The sequence below is a fragment of the Paramormyrops kingsleyae genome, chromosome 16 (genome assembly GCF_048594095.1).
Source record: "Paramormyrops kingsleyae isolate MSU_618 chromosome 16, PKINGS_0.4, whole genome shotgun sequence".
Classification (NCBI taxonomy): Eukaryota; Metazoa; Chordata; class Actinopteri; order Osteoglossiformes; family Mormyridae; genus Paramormyrops; species Paramormyrops kingsleyae.
In genome coordinates, this window is record NC_132812.1 from 32,510,928 (window position 1) to 32,529,520 (window position 18,593).

The 18,593-nt window shown below is 42.8% G+C and overlaps 1 protein-coding gene across 3 annotated transcripts; it reads left to right on the top strand.

The window, feature by feature from the left end:
• The first annotated feature begins 1,171 nt into the window (after nucleotides 1-1,171).
• Nucleotides 1,172-10,017, top strand: LOC111843657 (sodium/hydrogen exchanger 2-like). 3 transcript variants are annotated; one of them, XM_023811392.2, is made up of 13 exons: nucleotides 1,172-1,420; nucleotides 1,658-1,907; nucleotides 2,078-2,541; nucleotides 2,977-3,227; nucleotides 3,310-3,527; nucleotides 4,551-4,750; nucleotides 5,859-5,948; nucleotides 6,078-6,148; nucleotides 7,141-7,302; nucleotides 7,570-7,672; nucleotides 8,332-8,448; nucleotides 8,562-8,649; nucleotides 8,847-10,017. In XM_023811392.2, exons 2-13 carry the CDS (start codon nucleotides 1,679-1,681, stop codon nucleotides 9,155-9,157), a joined length of 2,304 nt encoding a protein of 767 aa, XP_023667160.1. In that variant the 5' UTR covers nucleotides 1,172-1,420; nucleotides 1,658-1,678; the 3' UTR covers nucleotides 9,158-10,017. The 3 variants fall into 3 exon arrangements, with proteins under 3 accessions (XP_023667160.1, XP_072556759.1, XP_072556758.1); XM_072700658.1 differs by having other exon boundaries at nucleotides 1,740-1,907; nucleotides 8,847-10,016; XM_072700657.1 differs by lacking the exon at nucleotides 1,172-1,420 and having other exon boundaries at nucleotides 1,448-1,907; nucleotides 7,162-7,302.
• The last annotated feature ends 8,576 nt before the right edge of the window (nucleotides 10,018-18,593 follow it).

Consider the following 18,593-nt stretch of genomic DNA (forward strand, 5'->3'; position numbering starts at 1 on the left):
TCGTCACCTCCCCTGTGTGGTCTGCTGTACACATACATGAGAAGAGGCGGACTTATCTCTTTACATTTTTCAAAGCATCAGTAAAGAAAATAATACACAGCAAAAGCAAGGTTACAAATTGCCCCATAACAACGAATTACTATTGAAGAAGGTGCACCAAAGCACCAGTCCACTTAAGACTAGTTAATCAGTTCTGTTACATAACAAATTACAGCAATATGAAATGTATCCGTGTATCTTTTATGCAGATACAGAATGATGTATACAAAACGGGGAATATATCTTCTTGCCAGTATATCTGACCATTACTTGAAACACAAAATATTTTATATCCTTAGCCAGACTGAAAAAGCAGGAAATCCAAGAAGAATTGACATAGAGTAACACTTAATGAGATTGGTCAGCTCAGGCTGTAGTGCTGCCATAGCCACCGTTTTGCATGTTTAAGTCTCCTCTGGGTATTTAGGTTTCCTCCCACACACATGCTGTTGAGCTGAACTGTGACCTGATTTGTGTTAGTGAATGGGGGCGGGTCCTGAAACGGTCACGTGCTTTGCATGAACTCGAGTGCTTCCGCCTTACCTGGATAAGAGGCAGCTTCAAAGGCATGGAGAGGTACAACATTCTGACCAACCTCTATCGCAGTGATGCGAGATGTGGGACACTGATACCTACTGTGATTGATCACGCATCATTGACTAATTTAACCCAAAGGGAGCCAATACAAAAAATATACAATTAAATATAAAAGACAAAACTACAAAAAACAATGTACTAACTCTAGATAATTAAATAAAAGTCAACCACAGATAGTATTATTAATAAAACGGCCTATAATTACGCATAAAAAGGTTAAATAAATGTGAGACACCTGCTGGGACAGGGTATAAACAGCTTTACGGTACGTGCAAGTAAGCTTAATAATTATATAAACAAACAGATAAGCAAACAAACAAACAAACAAATTCGTACAATGACACCTATTCGTACAGTAATACCTATAAATATAATGCAAAACATTTCCCATGAACACCTCACCACCTGAAGTCATCATACCGTGCATAATTATACCATATGCAATGCAATTCTAAGAATAATAAGCTTTTATATATTTATGTTTGTATTTTTCGATTTTATAAGTCACACAAGTGTTATTTACACAAATTTAAGTATGAACTTCATAGCCTATTAATAGCAGCCATGGTATCTTCAGATAGGCTATCAGTTACGCTTAGAACTTATGGCAAACCTTACTTAAACAAAACTGTATTATATAACAAAAACGTAATTAAATATCCGTGTTTTGAAAAGAGATCAAATCTAAGGTGTTTTGCTGGTTGACCGGAATGCACTGAAGTACTTCCAAAAGTGACAATTGTCGGGTCCCGCCCAGGACGGGTGTGGCTCAGCGGCTCGTCAGGTAATAATGCCGAAACTGCGTTAAGCCGGCGGAGTTAGTGCACAAACACATGTGCAAGACAGACACTAATCAGTTTTATATAAAAAAGGAACCATTTATCTTAAACAGTTAAAAAACGTGTGCCTACAATGCTATTTATTTATAACAATATATAGATTTAAGCTTGTATTTCATAATTTACTTTTCGTGATATCCTGTAAAAACACTTATAACGATTTTTGCTTTTAAGTTAATTAGGAGTGTATCGCCTCGACGTTGATGCAAATGGGCAAACTTTTTAAAAGAAACTGCTATGCAGTTTTTCTGATTTTTTTGGTAGTCCATGCGTCCTGGGGGTATGTATCAAATGGAAATCAGTCTGGTACCGAGGACGAGACGGAGTCTGAACAGGAGCAGAATCTGCCTGTGTTCACGCTCAACTACAGCCGTATACAGATGCCGCTGGAAATCACGCTGTGGATCCTTTTGGCGTCATTTGCCAAAATCGGTATGTTACATTTGCGTTCATCGTTATATTAGGATGACTGCGTGTTTGTATTGTTAGATATATTTGTCAACTTCCCAGACGATCAGTGTGAAAGCTTTGTCGGTCAATAAGGCGGCAACATTTTAATGTTTTGAAATCTTATTTTCATTTATTTGTTTGTTTGTTTTGAGGTTTCAATGTTTACGAAAGGATCACTATATGGATTCCGGAGACGTGCTTGCTGATTGGCGTTGGACTGATAGTGGGTGCCATTATGCATTCTGTACAGGAGCGACCCCCTGCGGTGCTTACATCCAGGGTCTTCTTCCTGTACATTCTGCCCCCCCTTGTGCTGGACTCAGGCTACTTTATGCCCATCAGGCCTTTCATTGAGAACATTGGCACCGTGCTGTGGGTTGCGGTGGTGGGAACGCTATGGAACTCTATCGGGGTCGGCTTGTCCCTCTACGCCGTCTGCTGCATCGATTTCTTTGGCGTGAGGGACATCAGTGTGCAGGAGAACTTGCTCTTCGCCTCCATCATCTCAGCTGTGGACCCCGTGGCAGTGCTGTCCATCTTTGAGGACCTCAGCGTCAATGAGCAGCTCTATATTGTGGCACTGGGAGAGTGCTTGTTTAGCGACGCCGTCACTGTGGTGAGAATGACCTTGGCAGATGCAGGATGAAATAAAGCTCAACTTAAGACTCATGGAAGTTTTACTTACTAAGCAGCTAGAGGAGCTTGGACCAACCAATCAGATGTCTTGGAGCTTGGACCAACCAATCAGATGTCTTGGTCCCGGCTCCTGTAGTTGCTTGGACCCACCTCCTCTACAATCTAATTGGTTATCTTTCTGAACCAATCATCTTTCCTTCTGCCCTCAGAACATTTTTGTGTAGGTAAAACTTCCACGAACCAACTTTAGTGATGTTCTGGCTCCTGTAGCTTATCAAGTGGAGCATTATGCTAATCCCAGGATGTGCATCTCAGTTATAACCCTTACTGTGTGTTGCTTTGGAGAAAAGCATCAGATAAATGTATATTTTTGTGAGGTTCCATGCAGTAAACAGATCTTTCCTCTCCTGGCCAGGTGCTTTATGATATGTTCACCTTTTTGGCTGGTATGCCAAAGGTGGAGTCTAGGGACGTCTTCCTGGGTATGACGCGCTTTCTCGTGGTGGGCGTGGGAGGCCTGCTTTTGGGTGTCCTGTTCGGTTTTGTGGCCGCCTTCACCACACGCTTCACGTCCAAGGTGAGCGAGATCGAGCCACTCTTCGCCTTCATGTACAGCTACCTGGCCTACCTAGTTGCGGACATGCTCTCCACCTCCAGCATCATGGCGTGAGTACCCGTCACACCAGGGTTCATCTCCCCCTCCTAACTATGTGGAAGGATGTCAACATACCCTCCTATTGGCCTTCAGCATTGTGACCTGTGCCCTGACCATGAAGTACTATGTGGAGGAGAATGTGGCCCAGAATTCCTGCACGACCATCCGCCACGTCATCAAGATGCTCGCCACGTTGTCCGAGACGGTCATCTTCCTATTCTTGGGCGTGGTCACCGTGACAACAGAGCACCAGTGGAACTGGGGATACATGCTGTTCACACTGTTGTTTGCTTTTGTCTGGAGAGCGCTAGGTAAGCAGTTCTGTGAGCAGAAGGGTGTGTATGTGTGTGAGCGTGTGAGCGGGTATACCTTACCTTATGGGGACACAATGTCCCCACAACGTGATGAATACCCGTTTTTTCCCTTATGGGGATCAGGGAAAACTCAATTTAATAAAAATCTGTGACTGCAATGAAAAAACTAAAAATTCAAAAACACTTGGTATTTTGCTTAGTTACTTATGGTTAGGGCTGGGTAGGGGTTAAGGTTGTCATAGTTAGCATTAGCATTTTTCCCATAGAAATGAATGAGCGGTCCCCATAAATATATGTATATCCGACTTGTGCGTGTGTGTGTATGAGTGTGCGCGTAAAATGTAATTTTTTTTTTTTTTTTCATTTTTAAGACAGATTTTTTGTGAAACCTCATTTATTATATTTTACTGATACTCAAGAGATTGTATAACGTTTCTGCTCTGCACCCCCCCCAGCTGTTTTTATTCTTTGTTATTTCTTTATTCCTTATTACGTTCTTTTGTTATGTTTATTTTATCTTGTGGCAAACAGCCATGTGACTCTTGCCCTGTCTTCTTACTGGCTTCATTTACGCAATTCGGTCTCTATTTCTGCACAGACTGTCCCCGACTTACAACCTACGCAACTTACAGTGACTTGCACATACGACTGAAGTAAATGTGGGTAAAAATACATTTCAGGCGGCCGCAAGCCCGGCAATGCTAAGCTAGTCGGGGACAGTCTGTATTTCTTCCTAGAAGTTTGCCCGGCAGTGCTAAGCTAGTCGGGGACAGTCTGTATTTCTTCGTAGAAGTTTGCCCGGCAGTGCTAAGCTAGTCGTAAGTCGGGGACAGTCTGTATTTCTTCCTAGAAGTTTGCCCGGCAGTGCTAAGCTAGTCGTAAGTCGGGGACAGTCTGTATTTCTTCCTAGAAGTTTGCCCGGCAGTGCTAAGCTAGTCGTAAGTCGGGGACAGTCTGTATTTCTTCCTAGAAGTTTGCTGCTACATTAGAAGATGACCCCGAGACTCCATCCATTCCCAGGTGTCGTGGTGTTGATGCATGTCATTAACCCTTTCCGCACCATCGGCTTCAACTACAAGGACCAGTTCAGCCTGACGTACGGTGGCCTACGAGGGGCCATCAGCTTTGCTCTCGTCTTCCTCCTCCCCCAGACCATCGTCTGGCGCAGACTCTTCCTTACTGCCACCGTCACCATCATCATATTCACCGTTTTCATCCAGGTAATGTACAGCCCAGTGCTAATAGGCTGACAAAGCCTGACTCTTAGACAAAGCCTGACTTGAAGATTAATGTGTACTCAATCTAATGAGATGCACTGTATTTCATATCATTGTGTACGCTTTAATCATTACTGAATCTGTTGTTTTTCGAAAGAATAATCAAGTTGAATTAAATCAATGTTTAAAAATGTGTTAATGGTCGATAAATCCAGTAACAACTCAGGAATGAATCAATTTTCCACAACCGCTATACCAGTGCAGAGTCATGATGGGCCTGGAGTCTATCCTAGGATGGGGCACAAGGCAGGGGACACCCTGGGGGGGATGTCAGTCCGTAGCAGGGTCACACTGCAGAGATACCAGTTCACCAAACTGCATGTCTCAGACCTGGGTGGGATGTCAGTACGTAGCAGGGTCACACTGCAGAGATACCAGTTCACCAAACTGCATGTCTCAGACCTGGATGGGATGTCAGTACGTAGCAGGGTCACACTGCAGAGATACCAGTTCACCAAACTGCATGTCTCAGACCTGGGTGGGATGTCAGTCCGTAGCAGGGTCACACTGCAGAGATACCAGTTCACCAAACTGCATGTCTCAGACCTGGGTGGGATGTCAGTACGTAGCAGGGTCACACTGCAGAGATACCAGTTCACCAAACTGCATGTCTCAGATCTGGGTGGGAGAACCCAGAGCAGAAACATAGAGACTTTGCATACAGAGGAGGCAGGAATTGAAAATGCAACTATGCTGTGAGGCCACTGTATTTCAATAGAATAGAATAGCAATACTTTATTGGTCCCCATGGGGAAATCCTATCCCATCCTGATCCCCATGAAACACACTGACACATACACAGGTGAGAGCCAGCTTGGGGGTTATAGCGCAGTGCCGGCCAGCGTGCCGCCCCCCCCCCCCCCCCCCTAAGGGCCTTGCGCCATCCCGCCAAACCACCACACCACCCTCAGACATTCCGTTAGACTCGATTTACCTTCAGGATCGTGCTTAATGCTGAACACCCAACAGCAGTAGTGGCCATTAATGAATAGGATTCAGCAAAGATGAAGCAGTTGTTCTCATTTGGCTTTTCATCTGTGATCTGAAACAGGGAATCAGCATCCGACCCTTGATCCAATTCATAAATGTGAGGAAAACCAATTGGAAACTGGAAAGTATCAATGTTGAGATTCATGTGCGGGTAAGAGGCTAATCTTTAGACTTATTTGTCTTGTCTGCCCCTATTCTGTTTGCACTATTACTGACACTCAAAGTACTTTTTGGTTCACTTTTGGTGGCTCTAAAATCGGCATCCTGTATGTTCATCCAGGCGATGGAGCACACCGTTGTCGGAATTGAGGACATCTGTGCTCAGTGGAGTCACCATTACTGGAAAGACAAGTAATAGCCTGACTGGTGCAGCTTTCTGACGATTTAGCCATTTGAAATGTGCAGTGAGCAGTGATGCTGCTTTTAGCTGCATTCTAATTATTAAACCAGACTCTTTAAACACAGGGACAGAGCATTACGACACACCTGTATGTGCAGACTGTGCTCATTATAGCTCTATTGAGGCTTGAGGTGTGAGATTGGTTGCGTCTGTCACCATAAACATCCAGCTCTGCTATCACTTTGTTGAGCTTCGGTCAGTAGTTTCCATATTCTGTTCTTTTGCCCTCTGCTGGTAACCCAGCCCAGATCTTCTCGTGAAGCTCTTTCTCTTACCCAGTCTTCCTCCTGCCCTTTATCATAGCTTAAGAGCAGCGTTTCTCAAACCAGTCCTTGGGGACAGCCAGCTGGCCCACAAAACATACTGTAGGCTGTCTGGAGGTCTGCTTTGAGAAACATAGACTGTCTGGAGGTCCAAGACTGCTTTGAGAAACATAGGCTGCTTTGAGAAACACTGCTTTAGAACAATGCTGAGAATGATGATAAATGATGTCAAATGGGACATCTAAATTGTCACAGGGCAGTATGTTTTTCAGTTATGTGCTCAATACGGAGTACTAGTACTTACCATTATATAATACGAGCAATGGCAGTGAACAATGGGCTAAAAAAATAGAAGCAGGTTTTTTTTTAAAGTCGACAGTGTTTGAGTATGGGTGTGTAATTAGAGCCACTTAAAATCTATTCCATCACAGCACTGCAGTTCATTTCAGTTAAATGGAATGAACTGGGTGTCAGTAAGGGTCTGTAAGTGAGTTTGGATGTTGGGCCAAAGTTCTGTAGTGAAACGGATTGCCAGTGTTGCCTCCCCTTGATTTAGACTTTCCCACCGGCGGTATTTCCAGTTAACTGCACTCCTGCATGCTTGTTACAGACAGGGGTTGTGTTATTTCATTTTATGATTTAATGGATGGGCAGTTTTCTGCTCTGATCCCTGCACACAGGTTACAGAAGTTTAATGACAGGTTCATCAGATGGATCCTGATCAGGGACAACCAACCAGAGTCGAGCATTGTATCTCTTTATAAGAAGCTGGAACTGCAGAATGTCATGGATATTCTGGAACCTCCTGCAGTTGGTGACTCACTGTCTCCTGAAACCCCAAAGTGAGTCAATCTTCTGCTGCAGCTCCGTTTCCAGCCCATCGATCTTATTTCCGCTGGTTCCTTTCTCTATCCCTCCTTTTCCTCTCTCTTCTCACTATTTTTCTACCACATCGCCAATGTCGGCTTCACATGCCTACACTTACTAGGTTCTGTAAGGTTCTGTGTCATTTCTCAGCTGCATGAATACTGTTGAATATTAGCAGGTTGAGAGTCTGCTTATGATACATGGCGTTCATGAATTAGCATTTTATATCGCTGAATTACCAGTCAGGAAGAATCTGCCTCCAAACTGAAGAAGAAATTCTTGGCAAGCGACCTGAGGAACATGCACAATCTCTTGTCGAAGAACATGTACAAGATACGACAGAGGGTGAGTCATTGCCGTATTCCCTATATGGATATCTTGTAAACAAACACTTGCTTATATCTTTGCAGATCTGCTGTATAATTCCTGATTTCTGAATCTTTTGCATACTTACTAGGACTCCTAGTAACTCCTCTGTGTTTTCTCATAATTATATTGTCTTCTAAAATTATGTACGTATATTAAAAAAAAAGGCAGTGTACTCACTATAAGAATTTTTTGTCTGCGACCATGTTAACATTTCACTACCAGATGTGGTTGGCTAGGAGATGGAAAAGACAAAGCGAGGGGGTGATTTTACAGCTACTCCAACCCATGCTAAATACAAGACAAGCTTGACAACATTCATTTCCTACTATTACATGTAGGGAGCTGTGAAACCGATCTCTGAAATTGAGGTTATAGAAAAGACACAGCAGTATTACTATAGAATGTCACATGAGATTATACGCCTAGTACCGTGTTTTTGTTCTAATCGGCAGCTCTTGTTGCAGTCTTTAAGCGCTTTCCTTCCTTTTAGATTTCAGGCCTACACATGTGCAAGAGCGAAGCCTTTTTCTAAATTCAATTAAGTGCTTATGTGTTAACGTTCCCGTTACCTCTAAGCATCTAATGAGCATATTCATGATGGTGAATAATTTCAAACGCCCGTGTGCTTCCATCAGACGGTATCTTACACAAGCAAACACGCCTTGCCTGACGAAACCAGGACCCGGGAGATCTTGATGCGGCGGCATGCCAGCCTTCACCGCAGCCTGAGAGGCGTGGGGGAGCAGCACAAGGTGCGGTGGGGAAGCTTGGAGAGGCTTATTGTGTTGCCTTGATTTCAAAGCAGGATTGTATTTCCTTGTAATTATAGGGGTGGTTTCACTTCACTCTTCTCATTCATTTCCAGAATTTAGCAACCACGCAGAGATATTTCTCCCTTCCTGCTCAGAGGAGATGGGAACACACCTCTGCTTCTAAGAGATATCCTATTTCTGGTAAGTTTAAGAATAGTATTGTCATTGTCAAGGTGTCATGGAGTCCATGTATTAACTGCCATAAACACAGCGCAGTGTTCACATTTTTGGTTTCTGTGTTGCTTTACTGTTCCTGTTGTATCTAAGAATGTTTAGGGTTTTTTTGGTGTTTGGGTTATGACCCGATATGGAGAGGCGCTGTCTGTGTGCCCATGCAGGAAACTTTGGGGCAGAGGTGGAACTGGACCACTCTCTTGCCAGTCCCAGGTCCAGACTGCTGAGACGATCTACATCCCTTGGCGCGCGGAACTTGGGAGCCTGCCGGGATATGGCTGCAAACGCGGGCATCGCTGCGGTGAAAGACCACAGGGGGCGACATGGGGCTCGTCGGACTTCCCGTCCAGGGTCCAGTCAGTCCAGGCCTCCTTACCCCTGCCCTGCCCGTCAGCACCACCTTCAAGACCCTGTGAACAATAGTAACAATAGAATGGAGGCAAGCGACAATGGAATGTGGAGCCCTTTGCTCTGACTGCTACCATGGAAACCACAGAATCTGCAGAAGAGCGTAATCAGACCAGTGGGTACCGTACATGACCCTGTGTTTTAGGCCATTGCGTAGCTTCCCAGATCTCTGCTGAAAATTGACCTTGAATCAGTCAGGAACCATTCATAGGAGAACTGTACCGGAACATTCTAGGTATTTTGCTTTCATATTCCACAACTCTTTTAACGCTCCTGTTTTGAAACGGGCTTACCAGTAGTGCTATTCACAATGTTTTAACACAACTCACCTATAATATGTGCTGGAACATCACAGCAGAACACAATACTGTCTTAGCTGGGAGCTCCTGCACCCAAATGCTTTGTCTGGTGATATTGGTAGCAATTTGCAACTAAGTATCAGATATTAAGCACCTTCAGTATCATTCAGCATTAGTCAAACTTCTGGATTGTTTTGGGGAAATCAAAACATTGGTTGTGGCTTTTGTTCCTCATCACTGGACCCCAGGGGGATCATCGGTCCTTCAATGTCACACCTCCACAAAGCACCACCAAAGGAGACAGATCAGCTAGGTAAATACACCCAAACAAAAATGACAATTGAATAATTCTGTATGAATAGGCAGCAGCCATAGTGTTGGCTATGTGGGATAAGTGCCACCCCCAATGTAGAGGGTCCCGCAGCCCCCATCATTCGCTGTTTGACAGCCCTGGGACTGCATCTGTGGGCCTTGAAGTGCTACTTGTCACGTGTGTTTTGATCCTGAATAAATAATACAAGTGAAATGGGAAAGAACAGCATGTTTGTCTCTTTTTGTCAAAACACTAAGAAATATACCAATATGTCATAATAATACTATTTTAGAAATCCATATTTAATTATGTTCATATTGATAAAAATATACATATATATAATAATTATGTAATTGAAACATTTATATCTTTAAAATATCTGTATTTTATATTGTATAATTGAATACAACATTTTATTTCTGTTAAGTACGGGTTGTTGAGAGTACACCATAAATAAAAATATACTATTTAATACTGATAATTGTTCATTATAATATCTGTGGATAAGCGGTTGATAGATGAATGAATGGACCTGAGCAAACATTTCTTTGTAAAGCTACGTTTACACCTGCACATATTCTACGGCCACTTAAAGGACACAGATTTATTTTTTATTATATTTTATTTTATTTGAAAGCAGTGCACACAGACACACAGATTAGGTATCTATGTCTTTGTTAGGATTCTCTACCCTAATCCCAACATGACAGCCTTAACCCCTATCCAGCCCTAACCTTACCCATAAGTAACCAAACAGAATACAAGTGTTTTGGCATTTTTAGTTTTTTGATTACTGACATGGATTTTTATAAAATTGAAAATCAAAAAAAAGGGGTTTTTATCAATGTAATGTACTGTATATCTGACCACACATATACAAATACAGAGGGAGACCCAGGAAGATCCATCCCAGCATCACCCAGCATCACCCAGACCCATTTCATTATTTTTTTTACTACTTGGTATATTGCATGTTTTTCAACAAGTCACACTACTGGCTATAGATTCATGAGCGCCAGGCTGATTGCTGAGACCCTTCATTATGCTATAAAATGACATAGGCTACATGCAACTGAAAATGTTCTAATTCTGCATGGGGAGCTTGATACCTTACAATAATCACAACAAAAAAAATTATTAAATTTGTATTAATTTATCTTAAAGATATAAATTAATATATTGAGAAAGATGGCATAGGTAATATGTCGTCACACACTATTAGCTAAATCCATTTTTATTTAAATTCAGAAGTTTGAGAATGTCATTTAATTAGGCAGAATAGGTTATGTAACTCAGTAATACATTAACACACAAACAAAAAAAAAACATTATGACAATCCGGATAACCTTGCCAAGTCGGCCTACCTTTGTTACGTTGTCCCACATCTCAAATCTCCTCATTACATCGGAGCTGTTTACTTAGCTACACTACTTACATTCCGTATTCCTCTTATCTATCTTTGTGATTTGCCCAGTTACGTAACAGATTTTGGCATCCCCATCAATGGTTTCCAGTTTATCCCATTTCTCGCTGCTCAACCAATCCTGGTAGCTTCCCTTAAATTGAGATTAAAAAAGAGGTACGCTTAAATGAGATTACACTTTTATCTTTAATGTGTTAAGTAAAATCCATCTCTGTTCAATTTAACTGTTACTTTGTCATGTGACATAAGCCTCATGTCCTCAAACCCACAAAGCATTCAGATGGTATTTAATGCTTTTAGCTGCACTGGTTCTGCAAGTATGGTTTTATGTAAACCGTTTCCCTCAAAGATCAATACTGATATAATTTACTTTAAAACGATCATTTTAAAAACACGTAATCGTATTAGATGCATTACTGGTGTATTAAATGTATTGCTGTATTAGAACTGTAGTTGTTTTTAACATAATTTTTTATAGGGTGTAAGCCTCATACTATTGGTCAGTCATGAGATATTGTTGTCTCACCAATAATGGCTTGTTCCCTACTGGGGTTTCCTCTGTCTTCTGGAATTTTCCGTTTCCTTTACAATTATATGTGACCCATGTGATCCTAGTTCTACAGTCGGAGCGGAGGGACATGCAGCAGTGTCACCAATCGCTTACCCTTCATGTTTGCTCTGGTTGGTGACGAACTAATCAAGAAGATGCTTCTCCTTCGGACAGGATGATGCAAAAGTAGTGCCAACAGATGGAGGTATAAAAAAATATTGCATAACATTTAGGAGGTGTGTAACAGACCTGGCAACAAAACAAAAGGCAATGAACAAGATGTGCAATGAGATGTATATGTATGACATCTATGAGTCTATGGGACTCCTATGAGGAAAAAAAAAGTTATGCAATAAAGTATCACTAATAAATGATTATATATGATTATTAGATGTTAGTAGAAGTAATTGAAATTGACCTAATTTCAATACAGGCCTGCCCTGAGGTGCGTGGCAAAGTGATAAAACGATACTCTGCAAAGATCTCTTTAAGATTTGACTGGGAATTCTATGAGATGCGATTCTGTTTTCTCTTGAGAAAAACTATGAGAAGTGTGAATGAAAAACCTGAGTCTCATCTTTGTACTGTAGCGACTTCATTTTCATCTTTGAGAAACAGAAGAAAACCAGATCTCTCTGCTTGCTACCCTTCCTCTAGGGGCAAGATGACACAGTCATTTGAACGAAAGGTGAATCCACAGAAAATAACAACCCTAACCCTTACGGCCTTATTGGAAGATAATTCAGCAGCATAACATGTACTTTTTTCTGAATGTGTCACAGATTTTCTGCACTGCTGCAGCAGTCATTTTAGTCCCATCAATTTGTAGTGCAACATCAGATCTTGTGTGGTTCAGCAATGCTCTTGGGAGGCTAACTTTCGCATCCATCCGTCTTCCAAAAACACTTAACCAATCGAGCTTATCCCAGGAAGCACAGGCCCCAAAACCTGGACAGCCCACATGAGATGGCAGTCCGTCATAGAGCAGATGCGCAATATGTTCAGTATTGGTATGGAGGGTTGTAGGTAAGTTAGGCTGCCATGCCTTTGATTGGAAGATCATATATTTAAATCCCTGAAATACTGTGTTTCCCTGAAAATAAGCCCTAGCATGTTTTTTCAGGATGCTCGTAATATAAGCCCTACTCCAAAAATAAGCCCTAGCTTATTCCGGGATAGGCTGCAACCCTGCATAGAACAAGCTGGAACCAAAAATGGATGGATGGATGGATGGATGTAAGTCACGTATGTTAAGGGAGTGGGAGGAAACCTAAACAATCACAGGGTGATTACATACCCAGAACTCCCAACACACTGAGCCGAGGGCAGGATTCGAACCCAAAACACTTGAGGTGTTAGAATACAGTGCTAATGCACGGTGCTTCTTGGGTACCCAGATTTACATAAATAAATTGTCAAATTGTTCTTTATGACATCATTAAACAGGACAATATTCAAAATACCTGAGAAAACACAATTATAGTATATGTGGTGTCTAGCTATAGAATAATACGGTATCCCAGTGCTTAACATTTACCATAAGCATAGTAACTGATTCAGGTGAGTATCCCCAGTGTGTATTCCCAGTGTCTATCCCCAGTGTGTATTCCCAGTGTCTATCCCCAGAGTCTATTCTCAGTGTGTAAGGGAATCGAATTTCACTGCATTGGCGAAATACCAAAGCACCACTAGGGGGAAATCTTGTTCTATCTGTTGCAGGGATTTACGATTTTTTTCCCCTTTCTTTCCATTTTTCTCCTTTTTTCTCTTTCGCAGAAGGTTGCATATAGTTAAAGAATCTAAAGGTTTACATCAGCATCAGCCCTCGCACATCTCTGAGGTTTGGACGTGATGCTTCAGAGCTGCGGGGGATTTATATTTAGTTTATTTCCTTTATTATTTACTGCCACGTTTTTCCCAGATTTCACTTACGGGTGAAAAGAAAAGTTTCACGCCTCTGACTTTATAACGGATGATTTGTGATCGTGCTTTTTTTGAGGGAAATCGAGGGCTGTCGAGAATGCTCCTTAAAGACTTGTTGCCAACTGTAATCCCCATATTACAAAGGATAACATTCTGCCTTATATACTGGCAAATGTGCAGATCTTAGCACAGCAAGAGGCGACTGGACTGCCTGTTTCCCTCCGGCTGGCCGCCGCGTGCAGATAACATGTATAGATACCAATGTGGCGTGTGTGTGTGTGTGTGTGTGTGTGTATTACCTGCTCTGCTAGTGTTTTTCATGATTGCTGCTTGACATAAACAAACGTATTTAAGGACACCAATATTTTTATGCTCTTTATCCAGAAAAACAGGCACCTATGAAGATACTGTATGCTGAATAGTTGTTGTGTTGTGTTGTGTTTGGACCTCTAGAGATTTTGTCTAGTTAACTTGACTTTGTTGCTGAAGAAGTACAATGCCTTGTTCCTCAGGCCTTGCAACTTTTATTTTAGCTCAGCTGAATGCGAGTCACCTTGCGGAGTTCTAATAACTGTATAATAACTCACAAGGGGTGCTGGTGTCTTGTGGTTTGTATGAAGGACACGAAGGACTCCCAAAATAAAAACAAACTTACTCAGAACAATATCACATCTGAAACTGTAGTGAAATACAATAATTACAGGTCCAAACAGGTCCAGTAATGCGTATCACAGTATTATCTTACAGTGATAAATATTATCTGTGATGACAGAATATATCAGTTAGTGCTGCATCAATCACCTTCTGCTAGCGTCTCTTCGTTCAGCGCAGTGCGTTCTGTTACACACTCAGCGTGCCTGTTCCTAACCTTACAGTCCTGCGACTCGGAGCTGCACCTCCACCGCCCTAAAAGCCGCTGAACCCGTTGACATCTCCTCATTCTTCTGTGACTTCCTAGGACCCGTTCATAAATCCTACTTTTCAGTCAATCTGCTTTAAGCTTCTTTCGAACCCGTGCACTGAGGTTTGAACACCTGAACGCTGCAAACTGCAGCATATTACAGTGCATCATCACTAACACGCTCTATTATTCTGCAGCTCAACATGCATGTTAAGGGTAGATGCCATTACAGCACTGTATGTATTATCTGAATGGTATTCAAGAAAAGCACCATTTGTGTAAAATTTTGATTTATTCAATTTAAACGTATTATAATGAACAGAATTTACCGTGGTGAATTACAAATTGTCAGTTGTATTTTTAAAAAAGGTACATTTATTTGAAGTCACGGAGCTTACAAGGAGAACCACAATGAAACATTTAGTGTTACTTATATGTGACCTTATTTACATAATCATCTAGATGTAAGGTGTATTAATTCTTATGATTATATTTAGAGTCAGCTAAATATTAATTGAAATTTTGACAACTCCATCACTTCCAAACTCTGTATTAAAAATAATCAATAAAATAAAATGTACATTCTTAGCTGTGTGTTTTACTGTGATCTAGCACTAATTCAAATTTCTTTACAGGGATCAAACCCTTAAAATTCTGACACGTGGAACTTCGGTGTCGGGGACGCCACGGTGCCAAGTCGCTGTGTCAGTATTTTCCCGTTTTACTGCCTAACTATGTGCTAATTTCTGCCACGATGACATCGCTGCCTGTCACTTCTGTTTCAGTCTCGCCGTCCGGTTCAGACATCTCTGTCACTGCAGCCCCCGATCGGACGGCTTGATGTTTTTAAGGTGGATTTTAATGAATACCGTGTCGTGTTCAATCACAGAGCCTGGTTAATTTGTTTTACATAATCGGCTGGCAGATTCATTAAGTGTATTCTGATTCTCTGGTCCGTCACCTCTGCCTGAGTTTCCGCTGCTCAGGCAGACAGTGTGAGTGTGCTGCTCCTCTTCATGGTCGCCTTTGTTGTCCCGGAGAGACAGAGCTGGCCCAGACGACGGCTGTGGCCACAATAGTCCAATACTCCTTCTCCCCTTCTGTTACATTTCCACCATTTTTGAGTTGAAACACTATTGCAAAGGCCAGCTAGTCTCAAAGTGCAATGGGACTCCTAAATGTACAGTGCTTTTCTAATAAGCTGTGTTTTTGTGTGAGATCGGCATGATTTTTTTCTGTTTCTCTGAAATCTGCTCCAGTGAAATTGCACCCACCTGGTAGAAGCTGTGGCAGCTTCTGCTCTGTCCCGGGTGTGACACTTGACACTAACGTGTCCCCCTCAACATCCCTTGAAATCTGGTTAATAAACTTAGACGACACTTTCTGTTCCTGAATCTCACACAGCACATACTGTACACATAGAGCAAAGCTGCTGTGCTGCTGTGCTGCTTGTCGTGTATCAGACAGGAACCCTGTGCAGGCTGCTCTGCCGGTTGCATGTGGTGCCGTATTCTGGTGTGGCTCCAAGGCGCGCGGCCCCTCCCCTCGCCTTTACGCCATTTGCCAGGACAAGGCAGACCCGCCAGGTATAATTACAGATCCCCCACTAACAGGAGAGCAGGAAATTATACTCAAAATAATGTTTCTTGGTTTAAGACCTTCCCCATGCCAGGAGCTCGTACATCCGCTATATTTCCTGTGGGGTGAGGCCACATAGCCGGCCTGTTCCAGCAGTCAAGAACCTCGTTCTTCTTTGGACTGAGGTTCCGGGGGGCTGGTGGGGTCGACCCGCCATGTTTCAGGTCCTGCTCCACGTGGTAGCGGGATTGGAAGGGTGGGTGTGAATGAAAACGAAAAGGCAGTGTCGTGGTGTGCTGGACCTACTAAGTGAGGGGGAGACAGACTGAACCTGCTGTGGGCTTGGTTGCTAGGTGCTGGACTCACAGAGTTGAACTCTTCTGTGTAAAAATCCATCCATTATCCATTCTTATGACCAGCATGACATATCTCAGTATCTTACCAGTATATTTACAGCAACACTGCAAAATAGTTGTGAACCTGGATGAAAGCAGCAGTCTTAGACCTTGGCGATACCTTCCATCCCAGTGCATTGTTAGCCTGCTCTCATCCCCTCCTCTTTTCCATCCAGCACTCACCTTGTCACCACCCCCCCCCCCCCAACACCCCCCGAATCTCTGTATCTCATCTGGCCGACCCTTTTTGTCTGCATAATGAGTTTAGTGATTGCTTGGTGGCCTATGCCTCCTACCCCCTTGCCACTTCTGTGAGGGTTAATGAAGATCTGAGGGATCAACAAGGGGCTGTTAAACGTGCCATTAACAGGGCTGCGGATGGGGGCCCCGCCAGCCACACCATTGTGCCTAGCAGTGGGGATCGCGTGATGGGTTTTGTCAATCTGCGTGGACCAGCTGTGTGGAGAATGAAACGCGCATTACCTCCTTCTCCATCCCTATCTGCATTCACCCCCCCCCCCCCACTACTCCTTCCCTGTCTCTTACTGGTGGTTTGACATCCCCTCCTAAATTTGTCCATTTAGCTCAAGAAAATGCTGGGTGCGTTCGACCAGAGTCACCATAAGGAAGCTGCTGTCCCAGCAGGAACGCTTTCCTATGCTCATCTGGGACAGAATTACACTTTATGCATTAGCAAAAGCTGCATGGTTTTATTGTATGTATACAGGCACAAAGCCATAGGAAGGGGAAACAATATGACTGCATAATTGAGATATGACCGAAATCAGCTCATGACAAAATATCTTAGTTCAGCTTTGCTTGGTTTTGGGGAAGACGCTATCATATATCCAACTACTCCACATATGGGTGGACAATCAGAAAACTTTGAAGGTCTTTTCTCTGTCTGAGTGTCAGAGCACTGTGCTGTGCCTTTGTAGGGCAGAAATGGCTACTGCTAACACAGAGTATATAAGAGAAAGTAGAATATATCCATATATATGCATACTATATATTTATATATGTCTCTTCATCTTTTCCTTCCCGTGCCCCATAACAAAAACGATCTTAAGCCTGTCCATTTTCTTCCTTTCCCCCTCATTGTCACTGCTTTCTCTCTGTCATGGTGCGCTGAACGAGAGAGACCGAGCGGGAGGAGAGAAGATTAAATCGGAGTTCCTTTCATCCCCGACCGCTTTCATCTCCGTTTCAAACGCCGAGAGTTATCAGTGCCACCACTGACTCAGCTCCTGTCGGGCCGGGTCTGGCACTCGGGATGGGGGCCTGTCCGGATGTAGCGAGGGGCTCCGATGCGCTTGATTGCATGTGGCGGAGCGGCTGCTGGGATCGCCAGCATCATCGTTTTCGGGTTCGCCGTTTCGGACCGTCACACTTTTCGGTCGCCTCAGACTTTCGCAAATCTGTAATTGTGTCAACTTCTGCTTTTAAACCAGAAAGAGCCTCAACTGTCTTAAAATTGAACTACAAATAAAAGCGAAATCAGTTCAAATTGATTAAAAAAAATTGTACCTGCAGCTTATTCTTTAATATACAGAATGTTTTTTTCTTTTATTTTCCTTTTTAAAATTAATTTTATGTCAGGGCTAATTTCAGGGTGAGTAAGACAGACATCCGGCTGCCATCGAAATCCCATCAAGCGAGCCGTTTAACGAGATAACAGGCTTTAACTGGAAAAATTGGCACTGTCGCGAAAAACAAGATTATTTCAATTGCGGCAGTGAAATACATATCCTGGCTCTCGCTGTGCTGAGAGCTGTGGCATCGGGCAAACAGCGCTTGCGCTCCCACAAGCTGAAATTCATTTCCAGCATCTGTATTCATTATCAAACTAAAGCCACCATTGCACATGTAAGCTAATCTGCCCTCTACTGTTATTATCTCCTATTAAGAAGTAAAAAGTGGAGATTATGGCAGCCTACAGGGAAAGCCCTATGGATCTTTTGAGGCTATTAAGCATGTTTGGGGTGTCTGCACTCGCTGGCGTTCCTTCCGTCCATGTGCTTCAGCATATGCCCTTAATCTTTGCATTTAGTTATTTTGGATTAGCGGCTTTTTTAAATCGCACATCTTTTATTGTTTATATAAATTTAAATTGAATTACA

Excerpts from the sequence above, each read along its gene's own strand:
- LOC111843657 (XM_023811392.2), top strand. The coding sequence starts at position 1,679 with ATGCAAATGGGCAAACTTTTTAAAAGAAACTGCTATGCAGTTTTTCTG. Across the intron at positions 3,528-4,550 it reads TTTTGTCTGGAGAGCGCTAG|GTGTCGTGGTGTTGATGCAT; the intron begins GTAAGCAGTTCT and ends ATCCATTCCCAG. Across the intron at positions 8,650-8,846 it reads TAAGAGATATCCTATTTCTG|GAAACTTTGGGGCAGAGGTG; the intron begins GTAAGTTTAAGA and ends GTGCCCATGCAG.